The sequence below is a fragment of the Pseudorasbora parva genome, chromosome 7, assembly GCF_024679245.1.
Source record: "Pseudorasbora parva isolate DD20220531a chromosome 7, ASM2467924v1, whole genome shotgun sequence".
NCBI lineage: Eukaryota > Metazoa > Chordata > Actinopteri > Cypriniformes > Gobionidae > Pseudorasbora > Pseudorasbora parva.
This window is the reverse complement of record NC_090178.1, coordinates 7,601,878-7,620,761: the sequence shown is the minus strand read 5'-3', so window position 1 is coordinate 7,620,761 and position 18,884 is coordinate 7,601,878. Positions and strand designations below refer to the sequence as shown.

Below are 18,884 nucleotides of genomic sequence, written 5' to 3'. Positions count from 1 at the left end.
TCTGCTAAGCCCTTCATAAAAATAAACACTTCACCAGGTTTACCTTTGAGTCATTTTGGTTTGTCATATGGTTTTTAAAGTCATTGTGACATTGATGATCCATTAAATACACAATGGATAATCCCTTTATTTTTTCCTCATAGAGCATCCAGTTTTTCTCTGAAGTGCCTTATAGTACTGCGGTAAAATTGGTTGTGAATGCCATTTCTTGTTGACTTTAACATTTTGTCCTGAGCTGTGGCTGCCTTCAGTTTTTGAGTCCTAGTCTGGGCTTCACCCATAAAACACTTTTCTCCTATTGGTTTGAGTCACATGAATGAGTCATTTAAGAGTTTGGATCAGTACTGGAACTGCTTCCTCCATCTCCTCAGATGTCATTCACGATTCCCCTCCAAGAGCGTCAAAGCGAAACGTCAGTTTATAGAGCTGAGAACTGTGTCCTCAAACCATCCGCTCTGGAGGACACAAGCAAACTCTGACCTAGACATGTGGTTTAATGAGAACCCGCAGGGTGATATCTGTGTGTGTTCACTTAGACTGGAGCACATGCCAATTAAGTGCCAACGCCGTGTGTGGAATCGGCCTCAAGACGAGGATGCTGGACTGCGTTAGAAGTGATGGCAAATCTGTTGACCTGAAGTACTGCGAAGAGGTTTGTGCATTTATTTAGAGACCCTTTAAACTGCTGTGTATTATAGGCCTAGAAATTATAAGCTAGAGCTTTTCCAGAAGGTTTGGCTTTTACCCTTTGATTCTGTGAAAAAGAAATCAGCGCCTCTTTGCCATTCTCATGACACTCTAATTTTAAGTGCACAAAAATAAACATGTTACACAGCAATATTACAATGATATGATCACTGTTGGTCATATCTGAATTGTGTGTGTGTGCGTGCGTGTGTGTCTGGACCTGGTAAACTCGATGTTATGGGGACAAAAACCTTACAACGATTGCAATATCTGAAATCCTTGTCCTTGTGATATAATTTTTTCCTGTGAGGAAAACCGCTTTTAAACCACAGTTTAGTTTTTTTGCCAATGTAACAATGCAGAAAGTTTTGTGTGATGGATAGGCTTAGGGTTAAGGTTAGTGTAAGGGGAGAGAATATACAGTATAAAAATCATTATGTCTATGCAAAGTCCCCATAAAACATGAAAACATAACGTGTGTATACTATATGGTTCAAAAGTTTGGGGTCACTAAGATTTTTTTTAGGTCTCTCACCAAAGTTGCATTTATTTAATCAAAAATATAGTAAAAACTGTAATATTGTGAAATATTCTTACAATTTAAAATAATTGTTTTCCATTTTAATATATTTGGAATATATAATGTAATTTATTCCTGTAATGCTAATTATTTTCAGCATCATTACTTCCTTCTTCAGTGTTACTTCAGAATTCAAAAAACAAGTCCCCATATTTTTGAACAGTAGTATATTCCTCAAATGTACACCTTAGCAAACACCACTAAAACATGAGGGGGAAAAAAAGTGAAATTAGACTGTCCCTTAATCTTAAAATATGATGTTGTGATGAGCCAATGGAAAATAAATTGGTTATTTTATGCCATTTTAAATTGTAGGTTAATGTGAAAAGAGGTGGCAAAAGATCAGTTAAACTCAGACAGCTCTGGTCACTTTAATTGGACCCTGTGGGCAATAAGTCAAATGCACAGCATATTAACCCTGTAACCCAGTTTTCAACCAACTCACTTTGTATCAGGTTTAAACTTCTTAAATGTAAAACACAACTACCCTTAGTAACGAAAAAACACAAATGAGATGATACCGCTTTAATCTCAGCTGTTTCTACTAAACAGAAGTGCAATTAAACATATAGCATATGGGCACTTTTGCTGAAGTCTTCTGCTTCTCAGATGTTTCTCCATTGGATGAGAGGTGATGTTTTTTCATGAATGCTAAAGAAACAGCGTGTCTTATTTCCTTCCACAGCTGCGCCTAGAGAAGAAATGGCAGATGAATGCTTCCTGCACAGTGGAGTGTCCCATCAACTGCCAGCTCTCTGACTGGTCAGCATGGTCAGACTGCTCCCAGACCTGTGGCCTTGACGGTAAAGCCAAAGAATGGACAAATGCATTTAGTTATTTGTTTTATTTTGCCATATTTTTTTATGTGTTTGAAATAATTCTCTAATACTCACCAAGGCTGCGATATGCTGATTTTCTGCTCAAGAAACATTTCTTATTATTATCAATGTTGAAAACAGCTTTGCTGCTTTATGTTTGTGGAAACTGTGATACATTTTTCAGGATTCAAATTTCAAAAGAACAGCCTTTATTTAAAAATTGTAACCTTATAAATGTTGCCACTTTTGATCAATTTAATGCATCCTTTCTGGAAAAAAAAAATGATAATGTTTATTATTATTAAGTTATAAAAAAAATCTTACCAAGCCCTTAGTGTACAGTATATTCAGAGTTTCAGCTGGTCTTAAAAAAGTCTTAATTTGACCATCTACAATTTAAGGCCTTAAACATGTTTTCAATTGGAGCAGAAAGTCTTAAAGGTGCCCTAGAATGAAAAATTGAATTAACCATGGCAGTTGAATAACAAGAGTTCAGTACATGCACATCACTTACAGTGAGTCTCAAACACCATTATTTCCTCCTTCCTATTTAAGTCTGGTTTGTGAAAAACACCACGGGAAAACAGGCGATTCTCAACATAACGACATCTGTGATGCAATCCCTGGGGATCATTAATATGTACGCCCCCAACATTTGTATACGGCAACGCATGCGTCACGCGAGGATAGCGAAAATGGCAGATCATGGAAATAGATGTTATGTTCCAGGCTGTGCAGGGGATGTGGGGACTTTTATACCCTTCACACTGAACAAAACTGTCAACAGGCATGTTTATCTATATATGTATAGCAGGCTTCACTCAGCGTCTGAAACTGGAGAAGCGGCAATTCAAACTATATTCTCAAGATTTTCACAAGATTTTTTATCTCAAACTTTAAGCGATTTAGTTTTTTTTAATTATTAAAAAAAGATGTATAACTTTTGGAATTTGTATTTTCAAACTTTGAAATGTCACTAAAATAACTCATTGTGTGATATATAATCACACAATGATCTGTTATTTTCCCTTTAATTTATTCCTTAATTGTATTCCTTTGTTCATTTAATTGGTCTTAAAAAAATATTTGAAAGGTCTTAAATGTACCTTTATAAAACCTGTGGAAACCCTGATATTAATCTTAGCCCAATGATAAATGCATAATGCACACTAATTATTGAAAACACGTGGAAATAAAAAGCACCAATCAGATTTTCTTACTGGAATGCAACTTCATAGTAAAGAGAAATCGAACACAAATGTTTTGCTAGAGTCATGCTCAACTGTTTGTGATAAGGTATGTATGTAGGCTGTAAAATTGTGCATGCAAAGAGCGAACAAAAAGACAGCATAGGAAAAGGGAGCTAGAAATCGGAAATACGAGATGAAATGATGGACTGTTCAATGGAAAAAATAGATCTAGATAGAAAATGACAGTCGACCTGCCAGACACTTTCAAGATAAGGTAGAAAAAGAAGAGCGAAAAAGAAGAGCGAGAGAGAAGGCGGCGCATTGTGTGCAGTTTTATGCTAAACACATGTGGGATGAGCTAGCGAGTTATCTGAGACAGCCGTGTCTTGAGCTGGAAACTGAAGTGTGTGTGTGTGTGCGTGTGTGTGCGTGTGTGTGCGTGTGTGTGCGTGTGTGTGTGTGTGTGTGTGTGTGTGTGTGTGTGTGTGTGTGTGTGTGTGTGTGTATACGGGCAGCTCATGAAATCTGTCAAAAACATGTTCAGGTTATATTTCACTCCAAAATCAAAAGGCTTTTTTACTTTATTTTCATTTCATGATGTAAAACAGCTTATGAATCACACTGTGATATTTTTTGAAAATGCAGAATGATTGGTGTGATGGGTAGGTTTAGGGTAAAGGTTAGTGTCCTATAAAACGGGAAACCACAATGTATAATATTAATGGTGAGCGTAAGTGGCTTTTCAAAAACATCTAAATATCTTACTGCACAGTATTTTTTGCATCTTTCAATCTTTTTTGGGGTGAACTGTTCCTTTAAATGATCTTGTTCTCTGTGGAAGCAAAGCTTGGACTCATTTCTCTGTGTCTTAATACTTCAGGGAAGATGTGGCGGAGACGGACGGTGGTTCAGGCGTCTCAAGGGGACGGCAGGCCGTGTTCGTCTCAGATGGAGCAGTGGAAGCCGTGTCCCGTGCGACCCTGCTACAGATGGCAGTACGCCCCGTGGTCAGAGTGCCGTGTCGAGGTCTCTCCTTTCATCTTTTTCCATTGCGTTCTCGTATATTCTCAATGTAAATTTACAGATCAGAGTTCATCACTTTAACTTAAGCACTGGAAGAAGAAACTTTTCCACAGAAACACAAGCATATTCAAAGAAGTCTTTCGGCTCAAGCTGGTGAACTCGGACTTGGAAAGGTTCTAGGTCAATATTGACTTTAATTTACAATCCCTGTTTTTCACAATTTTTGCCACTGGAAATATTTTTCAAAGACATGCCAAACTATCCACACTACTAAGGTACATTTGATTAAATAGACCTCTAAAAAGTTTGGTCGGTGGGATTTCTTTATGTTTTTTAAAGAAGTCCCTTATGCTCACACAGGCTGCATTTATTTATATTTATTTACTGTCAAAACTGTAACTGTAATATTGTTACATTTTAAAGGCACAGTATGTAAGTTTCATCGCTAGAGGTTTCATTTTCAAAAAAATAAGACGGGCGTAGCTTGATGATGCCGTGATTGAGCGTGGAATTATGGGAGTTGTTGTATTCACCTCCACAGCCAATGGAAAGCAATCCAATGGGCTTGAACTCATGAAATCATGTTCAATGGCAGTGTTGGGGAAAGTTACTTTAAAAAGTAATTATTACAATATTGCGTTACTCCCTTAAAATGTAACTAATTGCATTACTTAGTTACTTTTTAAGAAAAGTTTGGTTACTTTTGTGTTACTTTTTCTCACCTGTCTTCTCATTAGTTTTCTAGCATTCAAACAGTTGCTTACCTGTCTAATTCAACACATAATATATTAAAGCGTCTTCGGTGTTTCCATGGTTTCTACAAACCGAGGACGAAGCTCGCATGAGGTCATTTACAGGCGATGCAACAACTGATACACTGGTTAAAAATCCTGATTTCTCTGGATTTAAATATTGTTGGAAACCTTTAGTATAATGGAAGTAGGCCTACACAAGTGAACAAAATATATATTACTGTATATATTGAGTGGAAAAAATAATATATAGGCCCTATGTGGCAGCATACCTGTATATGCGAAAAAAACGTTTCCATTGCAGTTTTGCGAAAATGTCCTTTTTTCGAATTGCCTGAAAAACCACCTCAAGAGAGCGTAAAAACTTTTTTGCGATACATGGGAGTTTTTGCGAAATTGACGCATTTCCATTGGCCGTATTTTCAATTCGCAATTTGAAGGGTAATGGAAACACGACTAATATTACATGTTTCTAAATGTACTTACTATAGTAATAACTAAATTATGCATAACTTAAAGTAACCAAATCAAACCCTAACTATAAATACATGCAATACAATGTAATACATCACCTTAAAATAAAGTGTAACCAAATATTTAGTAACATTGTGAATGTCTTTAGTGTTCTTTTTAAACAATGTAATGCGTCATTGCTGAATAAATTTGAGTTTCTTTTTTCCTCTCGCATTTCCTTATGTGTAAAATGAGCTTGTGAAAACAAATTAAAGTTTATCATCGAATCTGTTGCTCTTTGTTCTTTTTTTCTACTGAGCTCCATTGTGAATCATGAAGTTTAAACAGTTTAGTGTTTATTGAATCGTATTGTACAACGGAGCTGTGGTTGAAGCTAAACACCTCCATCGCCCAATGCAGCGCACTCTGAATACATTAGCGACCCGCGCTGGAACTCCTCCCTTTCCAGCACCTTGTTTTCCAATCTCGCTGTCAACCTCGTCTTCTCTTCTGTTATTCTCTCTGATCCTCCTCCGTTTCAATCCCCCTTTTGATCTTTGGATTTAGGAAGTGTTTATGACTGCGCAGCACTCACATCTAAACCTCTGTGTGTGCATGTGTGTTGTAGGAGGTGGTGTGCGGGGTGGGCCTGCGTTTCCGGAACCTGTCATGCTTTGTATCAGACGGCTCCGGTGATGGGAAGATCAGCATTGTAGAGGAAGATCTCTGTGCTGGATTGGAGCAGGCCGTCGACGGGGATAATAACATTGTTCTGGAGGAAACCTGCACCTTACCCTGCCCTGGTAACAGACTAAATTCACACAAAACTGTTAGCGGTACAAACAGCACACACAAAAAAAAACACTGTGATAAATTAAAAAACATGCATGCCAAGCATTGCTTCACAATACTATAGATTTTTTTTTTTCCATTCTGATTTTAAATTGCAAAATGGCAAATGTCATTGAGATTTAAAAATCACCCTTTGAAGCCATCTTAGTTTATTGAATATAATTGACTAAAATAATTGTTTATTATTAAAAAAATCATATATATATATATATATATATATATATATATATATATATATATATATATATATATATATATATATATATATATATATATATATATATATATATATACATACATACAACTCTTTAAATAATATACATTATCAGTACACACACACAGTTTTTATTGGTGTTTGTCAAATATTAGCACATAATTTTTGTATATTACTCATACTGATTTGATGTTATAAAAAAACTCTTCTTTTCGAATCGATAATAAATTATTTTTAATATTTGCATTACAAAATTATTACAATGTCTTAAAATATTCCCATAAACATGCAATCTGCCTCAAACTGTTTAAAAAAATTGTTAAAATGAAAAATGTAAATTAATTTAAAAATATGTATATATTATATACTATTATATATATTATATAATATATATAAATATATATATATTATAAATATTTTTGTTATATAGTAATATTGCCGTTTTTCACTTCTTTCAGTGTAGTTATTTAATTTGGGGGGTTTTATTTGATGTAAAATAAAAATGAGACTGCTCATTAGATGACTGATCTTGTTGATCTGTTCAGGTGACTGTTACCTGATGGAGTGGTCCGACTGGAGCCCGTGTCAGAGGGTGTGTGTGAAGGGTCAGCGTTTGGACTTCACTCCGGTGCAGGTCCGCTCACGTGCCGTCATTGCACAGGAACCAGAGAACATCGCTCAGTGTCCCGATCAGGAGTGGCAGTCCCGTCCCTGCAGCAGTGAGACTCTCCTCTTCTCTTATTTGCATAAAGACACTTCTTTACTTTGATTTCATTCCACATGGAGGATTCCTAAAATGAATACCTTTCACATTACCTGATTTAACATGTGTTTAAGAATTTTACATGAAATGCAGTTGGTTGGCTTGATTAGTTACAACAATGATTGAAAAGTAACCTGAGACTCAACATACACTATATGGCCAAAAGTTTTGGGACACCTGCCTTGACATGCACATGAACTTTAATGACATCCCATTCTTAATCTGTGGGGTTTAATATGGAGTTGGCCCACCCTCTTCTGGGAATACTTTCCAAGAGGAAGAATTTGTAAAAAAAAAAAAAAAAATCTAAAAGCACTGATGTTGGACGAGAAGGCCTGGCGATGGTCTGCGCTCTAATTCACCCCAAAGGTGTTCTGAAAAAAACTTTTCCCACAAAGTTGGCAGCATGAAATTGTCCAAAATGTATTGGTATGCTGAAGCATTAAGAGTTCCTTTCACTGGAACTAAGGGGCCAAGCCAAACCCCTGAAAAACAACTCCATGTCATAATCCCCCCTCCATCAAACTTTACACTTGGTACATTGAAAAATGGCCCAGAAAAATTATGCAGTTTTGCGCAGAAGCTAATCTTTAAATGGATAGAATTTCATATACAGTAAAATAAAATTCTGATATCTTCTAATGAATGAGATCTTTATAACAGTATAACAGGCTACTTTAATAAAATATAAATGTCAGTCCTCATTCTATATCTGCCAGTAATACGTCTCAGTAAGATGATATTTGAATGCTTAGTACGGTATGAAGATCATTGCTTTTTGTTGTGTGGTTCATTGAGTGCAAAACACTAGTAATTTTGGTACTTTTAAACAGGATGTGAGTGTGACAACATCCTTAAGGGGGCTTTCTACAACTGTCCAATAATTTACGTCTGCAGTATGTGTATTTATTCTGTTAATTTCTGTATAGATGGTGAGTGTTTTGAGTATCGGTGGATGGGCGGTCCTCAGCTGATCTGGTGTCAACGCTCAGATGGAATAAACGTCACAGGTGCTGTACAATAACACTTTACATCTGTCTCTTTAAGTTACATGAATGAACAACCAATGACAGATACTAATACCAACCTTCAGAGCACTTTTGTTTAGTTGATAATAGCGGATGTATGATGTGTCTTTTTTTAATCAACATCAAGTTTTCAAGTTCAAATGTATATGTATAATGCAGTGTGTAGATCTTAGGTCCTCTCAGTTTTTTCACCACTGTTAAATGCCTTTTGCATTCACTATAGGTCATTTTTAATGCTCCTGCAGTGTGACAAATAAATTATTGTAGCTTCTGAATTAATGAGCCCATAAAAGCTGCATGCATAATAATTATAAAAGAAATAGCAAAGTACTGTTTTAAGCAGACTGTTTAGAACATAATGCCAGCATTTCTGAAGTATATAGTTTGTGTACTGTGCACAAAATGCACATTTTCTGTAGTGTCAATGAAACTACTAATGTTTCTGCAAAACATTTACAGTAGTAGACAGTCATGATTACTAAAAAAGACAACAGTAGACATGGACAATCAATACAACATTACCACAAGGTATACAGAGTTAAATCCGAATTGACAGTTAAGTAAGTAATATATACCTAAAGTTTATTAGCAGTGGGATATAATTGATATGTAAGTACTACTAAGTGAATATTTATTTGTGAAGTCAGAACAGTGTTGCCAGACGTGCAGTAATTATCATATTTGTACGATAATTTTGACCCCTATAATGTATGATCATTTCAGAATTTTGTGACACTTCAAATGATGCTCATTGTAATCATAGGGACTTCTGTACTCATTGATCTAGATGTGGATCCTACATTTACTGCCATGAATGATTGTGAGGAGAACGAGAACGTGGTGTTATGCATGTCTTCTATCCCACGTTACTTCTTCTCGGTCAATCATCGTGGAGAATAACTCTCTCTCACAAAAAGACAATAGTTTAGCAATAAAGTATAGAAAATGAGTACTGAAAAGGAAGGTGAAGACCGGGGAGAGGCAAAGAGGAAGGTTAAATGAGTTATATAGTTATTTATATATAGTGGTAATGTGCAGGTTGCGTCAAAAAGTTATTAAATAGATAAATAGCTGTATTCTGTATATCTGACTTGTGCATGATCATTTTCTTCCAAATACAATCATTTTGAGCTTCTGGTACAAACTTGGACATTTCCAATGTGGTAACACTGAGCACGAATGAAACATTCAGTATTATTTTATATTATTGAATGAGGTAGAATGGCATTAGTGTTACGTCTTTGGTCGGTAGGTGCACATAACTCAAATCTAGTTGTTGTCAAAAGCTTGAAAATTATCTAATTCCTGTTATTTCTTCCAGGTGGATGCCCTCCAGCGTTACTGCCAGGGGCGGACCAGTCATGTGATCCACTTTGTGACAAACCACAGTCCTTCTGCTCGGAGGTAAGAAACAAGAGGATTGTGGGATTACTGTAATTCTCAGCCTGGGTGTCTGTAACTGCAGACAGTTGCTCCAGCTGTAATTATTATAATGTACATAACATAAAATCATAGTCATAAGCTGTACTTTAATTTTTTATGGGTGCGGTTGATCTATATTTCTGAAATGTGCTCAATTCTTTTCAAAAACTTTTTTACAAGTTTACAAGACCATTTACATTAGTGTATACTAAATGATTGCTGCTCAAATAATATTATAGGTCTAGTCAGTGTTGTCACTTAGTTACTTTGAAAAAGTAATCTGATTACTGATTACTCCTTTCAAAGTAACTTAGTTACTTTATAGATTACTTGATTTTAAAAGTAACTAAGTTAGATTACAAGTTACTTTATTAGTTTCATTCAGCAGTTGCCGACAACACCCCTGCCGCCTCAACATAGAAATGACAACCGTTTTTGCCAACACACTTTATTGGAAGTGCATTTTTAAAAGTAATGTCAACAATGTATCTCCTGAAATTTGAAGGTGAAATTTAAAAAATATTTCCTGAAAAATTCTCTCCCCGAGACGCAAGAAGAAAGCAAAAATATATTTGTAATTTTTTTTCTAATGAAAATGACTAAAATAGTAACTCACAGTTACTTGGATAAGGTACTTTAATCTGATTACTGGTTTGTAAATAGTAACGCGTTAGATTACTCGTTACTGGAAATAAGTTGATTAGAGTAATGCAGATTAGAGTAACGCGTTAATAAGTAACAAAGTTACTGGCATCACTGGGTCTAGTTAATTTTTGAGTGCATGCTATTTGGACTCATTTTATACACAATCCCTTGCAATGTTCTTTTCCCTTTGTGGATGTGCGATAACATTTGTTTCCCTGATCAATAGAGTGCTGCAGGAATTACATAATTTTGTAGGCCAGCCTGGAAGTTAGCATGACTTTGGTTTCCTTGTCAAAGGCCTTGCTTACACTTGATATCAAGATAGTTTTTTTCCGATCAGATCACAAGTAGACGAAGGAGACACATTCCTGTCTCATTTGTTCAATTTTAATCACTTCTGTCCTGATTTCTTAGATGGAGGGGGTCTCTATGAATGGGTAAATGTATGGGCTTTTTTAGATCTTTCGATCTAATGGATAAAATAAGCTTGTGCAATTTACATATAAACTTGCCCGAGGCGATGGAAAAAAGAGAGCAGCATCTTTCATTTCCGCTCTGACAGCTGCAAGACCATGCAGAAGAAATCAAGGAATGGTGAGAGAGCATTGTGCTTGGTATGTTTTTCATCTTCAAACCAAACTTAGGTCTCCAGCCGACAAAGTTTGAATCCCGTCTGGCTTGCACGCTTTCCATAATGTTTCTAATCTCCAGAAGTAAAAAAGCTAAAGTTAGGCTATAAATGAACTACAGCACAGTTGCACACCTTCAACGCCACCACTGCTAAGCTTTCAACGACTCGTCAGTCTTTACATAAAATTTACAGTTTGGAAAATTTGAGTTAAGCTTGCCAGAGTACTATCATAAACCCGAGGTCGATGAGTTTAATGTCCCCAACATCCTCGGCAGTCCCATTTAGCCACTTGTTAGCAACCACCTTTTACAAGACATGACATATTAGCCTACTGATGTATTTTATGTCAACTTGAGAATATATTTACAGACCTTATTTCAAGTATTTAACCCAAAACTGGAGCTGGAAGTGGGTTTTAGGACTGGCTCCTATAGCAATCTATTGGGTGTGAATTGGGTCAAGCTCTGAGAGGAAGCAGAAATCATGATCGTTTTTGTGTGCTTTTGTTGCCCCCTGCAGGACGGCGTTTGTATGTGCGAGGAGGGCTATACCGAGGTCCTGACGGCTGAGGGGATGCTGGAGCAATGCACGCCCATCCCTGTGCTCGAAATCCCTACCGCAGGGGACAAGAAAGCTGATGTGAAGACCAGCCGGGCCATCAACCCCACCCTGCCCACCACGGTGCAGCCTGGCCGCGTGGGACGCACATGGTACTTGCAACCCTTTGGACCAGGTAAATGTTCACTTCCAATTCCTTTATGTAGTTTTACATTTTGCATCTGTAAAAAAAAATTACATTTTGCCTCTTTAGACGGAACGCTGAAGACATGGGTGTATGGCGTGGCGGCTGGTGTTTTTGTCCTCCTGGTATTTATAGTGTCGATGATTTACCTCGCATGGTAAGAACGCTGCAACTTTCCATCTGTTTCGTCATCACATGTTTTATTTTCTCATTTACTCCATGCATTCGTTTGCTTGTTTTTTTCTTTTACTCACATCCCACCATCCATGCCCCCATTCGCCGTCACGAGCAGCAGTTACTATGCCATCCGGCGGTCGCTCGGGACGCCAGATTCTGCCAATGGTACGGTGATATGGATGGGCCAAGACGCCCATGAACTGACGTACACCTGCCCTGAGTGCCAGCAGCCGAGTCAAGAGTCAAGAGCCAGTTAAAGCCCGGATAAACAGGCTCCTGATCTCCTGACATCCCAGCCGCCCCCTCTACCTCGTGCCTCGGCCTCAGTCTGTGCCTTATGTCCTGATGCTCAATGCATGGAGCTGCCAGGGTAGGCTGCCAATCTATGGTTTATTGGTTTAGAAAAAGAGAAAGAAACCTGATGCAAAACCTAGTGAGCTGCCTTGGTGCCTAATGGTTAAATAGACAGCTGCCTTCTAAGACAGCATTGTTAATCTTAACCAAAAAGAAACCACATAAGTGAGTTTTAAAAGCCTAAAAATACATGCTACACACATGTACTGGGCAAATCTGTCACAGGCGTCAGAACCGCGTCTCCTCGCAGCATATCATCGTTTGTGTGTGACGGAGGGATTCCTGCCACTGTTTTGTGCGTAAGTCATATAATATAAAAGGTATCGATTTTTTATGTGTTTCATTGATGCACCGTATTGTTAGACATTAGATCGATGTATCGATCTATATTGATGTATTGTTACAACCCTAATGTTTACTTTAAAAATCAGTAAAGATTTCACAGCAAATACGTGAACACGAGAGAGCCATGAAATTATACTTAAACTAAACCATCAGTCTTATGACAGAAGGCGTGTAGGTTATGTACAACAGGTTTTTCATCAAGGTTTTGATCATGTTGATAATTTGCCTTAGAAATGATCCAACGATATTGACGATATCACGATATCGCGGTGGTAAACGTGTCTCGATATCGTCGTGGTTGGGTTACAATATTAAAAGGACAGGTGTCCGTCAAAAAGCAAGAGGAATAAACAGTCCCGCAGAACAAATCATTGTTAACTACAGAGACCATGATCATTAGCGACCCGGATCTATATTTAACATGGATAGACCTCTACCTGTCGTGATAATATATAAAACTCCTGATAGTTACACTTACAGAAGAATAAAATAAAATCTATTTCGTTACCTTTTGGTGCTTGGAAGGATTCAGTTTTAGCAGATGTTTAATACCATCATCATCTGTCCTCGTCAGAGTTCGTTTACCATAATATTCAGCGTCTGCCTCATATTCGCGATCTCCAGCATATTCTCCAAACTCATTTTCAACGACTTCAAAATCAATATTTTGATCACTGACAGCTTCTTGACCACGTCCATCATCAAGAGACAGTGACACTAATATTTGATTGTGTTTAGCAGATTATAATTATTGTTTCGTTTTCTGTCAGAGGTGACTATGAGTGAAACGTCACTTCATCATTGCGTATCAGACATTACCACCTTGTGGAATAAAGGTGAATTGCGCCCTTTTTTATTATTATAGATTAATTTATCAGTGTGCAAAAAAATATATACATATATGTTCAATCCTACACACCTCCGGTCGTTAGCGACCCTATACAATTTTGACAAATACTAGTGAAAAAACAGGCATTCAATTATAATTCTATTATTGTTTTCTTGTTATATTGTTTAAAATGGATTGATTGAGGAATACTATGAATGTTGATGTCTAACTTTAAAAAATGAATGAGGAGCAGGGTAGTGAATGACGCGACCCGAGGTATGCATTTAAGGGTTAAAAGCACTGTGATCAGCGTTTTATGTTGTCATGGATCAATGAATACAACAATAAATTGCCTGTTGACTGGCAAAAGCAGAATAAATGTCAGTATTTTTTCGCTATTATCATCATAAACACTATCGTGAGCTATTTAACAATACCATGAGCTTTTCCACAATATCGCAATAAATACCGTACCGTGATGTCAATATCGGAATTGTATCGTACCGTGAGATTTTGATAGCGTTACATCCCTAATATAAGGCCAGGCCATAGGCTTTATTAGATTAATTATATTTAACTACTTTTCAGTGTTGAATGAATGAAAAATATTTATTTATAATTAACACTTCTCTCACTTTGTCCATCATTAATTAATTTTTTTCTGATTTGTCATAATGCATTTTGGCATTGCGTTTTCTGTGATGGATACATGTGATTCTGTCTCAGACATAGGCTCAGATTAGGTATTCTAATCGGCAGCATAATAATGTTTCCTATCTTTTGGAACGGACTCGCATCTGTTATGCCTATTAGGGCAATTCACTAGGTTTTGGAACAGTGACTTTTTTTAATGATCATATGTTGCGATAATGCTGAAAATGAATAAGGCCAATATGGTCTTTAATGAATTTAATCAAACAGCTTTATCCTGCTTTACACATCATTTTGCACCTATTACATTTTATCATGTCATCCCTCATCATCATGATTTTTCTTCATCAATCATATTTTTATACATATTTTGTGATTTCTTTTTTGTGGCATATGCCATTATATGCATATATTTATACTGTATTTATATCATCTATCGTGTTTTCACATAAGATAAAGTACACACAGGCAATGTACCTGTAACCACATTTAAATGCAGCAGTGAATTGCCTGAATTACAGTTCCTAAATGTAGTAATAACCCAGCATAGTGATATCTAAAATATGTGTTTTTATGGCTGGTGGATTTTTTTAGAAAATTGCTGTCAACAGAGGTGCCATTTCTTTGTTCAATGGCAGTTAGGTACATTTTAAACCAGGCATATTGGTATTATAGAATTATGATTCTTTTATCCGCAGCAAAAAGCCAAAGAAACCTCAGCGAAGACAAAACAATAACCGACTGAAACCCCTGACCCTGGCGTACGACGGCGATGCAGACATGTAGCCTTTCTCGGAGAGCTAACCTCATGAAAACATCAACATTCTGAAAATGGGTGAATCTCATTAAAACATGTCCAGGTTATACCCCAAAATAAAAAATATAAAAAATATTTTTGATTAGAAGAAGCAAAGGCTGTTTTAGCACCTTTCGAATTTTGTACATTGTGATATTATGAAAATGTGTCTATTGCATTATTCCTGACAATGGAGCACATTACTTCCTAAATTCTTTTTTTTACTGTAATGCATCTGGACGATGTAAGTGTTTTTGTAATTCTCAGTATTGCCATTAGTGATTCTAATTAAAAAATATACCTTCTTTTCATTAAAATCAGCACTAATTAAAGGCAATATAACTAATACCATGATGTATTCATACATTATTAATTCAAATGTATTGTAAAATAGAGTTTAAAAAAGTATAGTTTTTGTATTGCAGTAATAGAATTTTGGGGTAAATGTGCTTAACTGTTAAGAAATATTGTCAAAATGCAAATAGTGTTTATGGTCAACTCAAGTCACCTTTAATTTTATAGCGTTTCATTACGATAGAACTTGCAAAACAGCTTCACTGTAATAAACAGGAAAGTAACAGAATTAATGATGCAAGATTATACTGTCTTTACCCAACTCAATTAAGTTCAGTTTAATAACTGTAACCGTTCATTCATTATTAAACAAGTTCAGCTCTACTGTCATATTCAGCTTCTTCTGGTAGTGTCAGTTAATAAGTCCTAAAATAAGGCTTAATTTTTTGCTTATGAAAAATATTTCTTATTTTTATTGTCGTTTGTTTTTGACGTAAAGTATGACCTAGTCATGTTTTTGTGAATGAGATTCGTCCTAAATACTCCTCCAAATGAGAAATGCCTAACCATCACAAACTCTGGACTCATTGCTTGATGAACTTAGAAGATGAAACATCCAAGAGCCGCAAAAAAAAAAAACCTTCATACATTTGTTTTTACTTCCCGTTCTTGTTCTGGAAGAGCCTTTACATACATTACATCTCCATATGCTGTGAGATCATGCCTTTAATTATATTCTGTTCCTTACAAGTATTTGTCAATTATGCAACTGCGGTCAAGCTAGTGGTCTTCTACGACTGGTCAAACTTCTCTCTAGGACCTTATCGGAACGTCTTTCTTCCAACTTGTGCTTCCCAGCTGAGAGGATTCATGTTTTTGGAGGGAGTGATTGAATAGACAATGCCAAAACACACAGTAGAGAGAACACTTGTGAACTTCAGATTTCACTTACATCATGGACAACATTTGCTCACTGAAGATGCAGCCTTTCTATGGAAGGTGAAAACAAGACAAATCATCTTTTCCTGGAAGTCCCACTCTGATTCCAGGAGTTATTTTGCACTATATTAGTGCAGCAAGGAAGGCATTCGCCATTGAACAATGCAACCATTCTTCAAGGAAACCGAATATGAATCTGGAGCACATCAATGAAGCGGGATAACTGAGAACGTGTAAAAAGAAATCTCAGAGTGGGACTCTTTAAAGACCTCGCGTCCTTTTATTTTTCACTCATTTGTGAATTGTATAGTTTCTACTGTATGATGTGTCTTTTCTGCTCAACAGACTTTAAATATGTATTTTTTGTTATAGTTTTCCATTCAGGCATTTTTATAATACATAATAATTGGTCGATATACAGTTGTTAGGGAGAAGTGGTTGTGATAGTATTATGACTTTTGATTGGGGGATTGATGTCCCATCTTCAGTGTCTGGTATCTTATTACATGAATGATACGTGTCAAGACAGTGAGTCTCATGGGAAGACCGATGGTTTCTGCCTTATTATTGGTTCTAAAATACAGAAGTTTTGTTACTTATTGTTGCCAATTTTCACAGGACAGTGGTCATGGAAAATACAGGGGCCCTACAAAGTATTTGGACACTTAAGATAAACTTTAAAATGTCTGAATGTATATTGCATTAGATATAGGGTTGGGAGCCGCTGGCATATTTTTAAATACTGGAAATGAGTTGCAGCCTAAACAGTTCTGATTCCCGATTGACTCTTATGAGTCAGTTCTTTTTAGTCATTCAAAAACATATCAACTGCCCGGTGTAGTCTCAATCCCAATTGACTCTTATGAACCAGTTCTTTTAAGTGAATCAAAAACATATCAACTGTCCGGTGTAGTCTGATTCCCAGACTATTGACTCTTATAAACCAGTTCTTTTTAGTGAATCAAAAACATATAAATTGTCCGTTGTAGTCCAATTTCTGAACTATTGACTCTTATAATCCAGTTCTTTTTAGTGAATCAAAAACTTCTCAACTGTCCAGTATAGTCTGATTCCCAAAATATTGACTTTTATAAACCAGTTCTTTTAACTGAATAAAAAAACATATCAACTGTCCGGTGTAGTCTGATTCCCGAACTATTGACTCTTATAAACCAGTTCTTTTTAGTGAATCAAAAACGTATCAACTGTCCGGTGTAGTCTGATTCCCGAACTATTGACTCTTATGAACCTGTATTTTAATACTGAATCAAAAACAAACTACCTGTATGGTGCTGTCCAAATCCCAAACTATTGATTATTATGAATCGGTTCTTTTTAGTTAATTAAAAACGTACAACTCGGCCAGAGCAGTCCGATTCCTGAACTTTTGAGCACATTCGATTTAGTGAATCAAACACATTTAACAGCATATTGTGTTATTTAAAGCTTGTAGACACTGCTTGTAGCAGTGTGCCTGGTGTATCACATGATCGTGTGTAGATACTTGAAGATGATACTTCAATACTACTTGAAGATACAAATTATGATTTAAGCATTTTATAGAAATTGGATGAATTCAAAATGTTAGATTATTTCTGGATTCCCTTAGTAGCCTACTGTAGGCCAATTATTGTATTGCATTTATGATGCCTATAAAAGGACTGTGAAAAGTCATAGAAAGTTCAGGAATGGTTATACATTTATTTATATTAAATTCCACTTGGTTTGATATTGTGTTGTCTAATGCAAGTACATCTATACATTGAGTGTGGATTAAATGTGCAAATATTTTCTTCGGTCATTGTACATGTGTAGCACTTTTCTGGGATCTGATATATATTTTATTGTATAATATTACAAATATTGTCACAATTTGAGCAATTTGTCTCCACATTTGCAAAAAATATATACAAAGCCATCAAACAGTAAATCATTTGGGTATGGTTTTTGATGTTTTATTATTCAGCAGATTATTAAATAGTAATCTATTTATATATCCATGAATTATTCTTTATCCCCTAAATGCAGTGCAAATCTTCAGTGAAAATTGATTTAATTTGAATTGAGCCTATTATATTGAAACAACAGCTTGAATATGATATTCCTAAGATGTATTAGTCTGTGAATCCTGCTGAAATCTTCCATTCAGATAGTAGTTATAAAAGAGGCTTTTTATTGGTCAACTTTCCTCATTTTCCCCTAAATCATTAACGCTGCTACATTAGAGTCGTTTCACCTGGCCGTCCTGATAGCAGTTGATGAAATTAATGTTTCCTATGATTTGTAAATAGTGAGTATTAAATCATATTAATTTGTTTTATATTGCACAGAAGTGTTTAGTACATTGCAAAGTGGTCTCGCTGATCTTTGTTGATATGGTCATGTTGTAAAGTCTTTTTTTTTGTACAGCTTATGTTTTCTGATGACCTACAGGTAATAAATACTGGTGTATTAAACATGAAGGATATGTCGTGACATCATTTCATTCATTCTTTTGTCAGTATGTACGTATGTTCGTACATCTGTGTGTGTGTGTGTGTGTATGTGTGTGTGAGAGAGAGAGAGATAGAGATAGAGAGTGAGTGTGTGTGTGTGCTTGTTTTTGTGAAATATCAGGACACATGTGTACAATGACACAGGTATTACAAAGAGAGGGCAAATATATGGCCATTACCCATGTCCCCACTTTTAAAATGGGT

General features: G+C 36.1%; 1 protein-coding gene across 1 annotated transcript in view; it reads left to right on the top strand.

Moving 5' to 3' along the window:
• Nucleotides 1-18,647, top strand: part of thsd7ab (thrombospondin, type I, domain containing 7Ab) — a 177,804-nt gene extending 159,157 nt beyond the window's left edge. The window contains exons 19-28 of the mRNA XM_067447927.1: nt 537-652; nt 1,953-2,070; nt 4,156-4,301; nt 6,132-6,306; nt 7,115-7,288; nt 8,262-8,342; nt 9,682-9,764; nt 11,578-11,791; nt 11,870-11,957; nt 14,855-18,647. Coding sequence (XP_067304028.1) covers nt 537-652; nt 1,953-2,070; nt 4,156-4,301; nt 6,132-6,306; nt 7,115-7,288; nt 8,262-8,342; nt 9,682-9,764; nt 11,578-11,791; nt 11,870-11,957; nt 14,855-14,942 — 1,283 coding nt within the window. The 3' untranslated portion in view covers nt 14,943-18,647. The remainder of the gene's footprint in view (nt 1-536; nt 653-1,952; nt 2,071-4,155; nt 4,302-6,131; nt 6,307-7,114; nt 7,289-8,261; nt 8,343-9,681; nt 9,765-11,577; nt 11,792-11,869; nt 11,958-14,854) is intronic.
• Nucleotides 18,648-18,884: the final 237 nt, after the last annotated feature.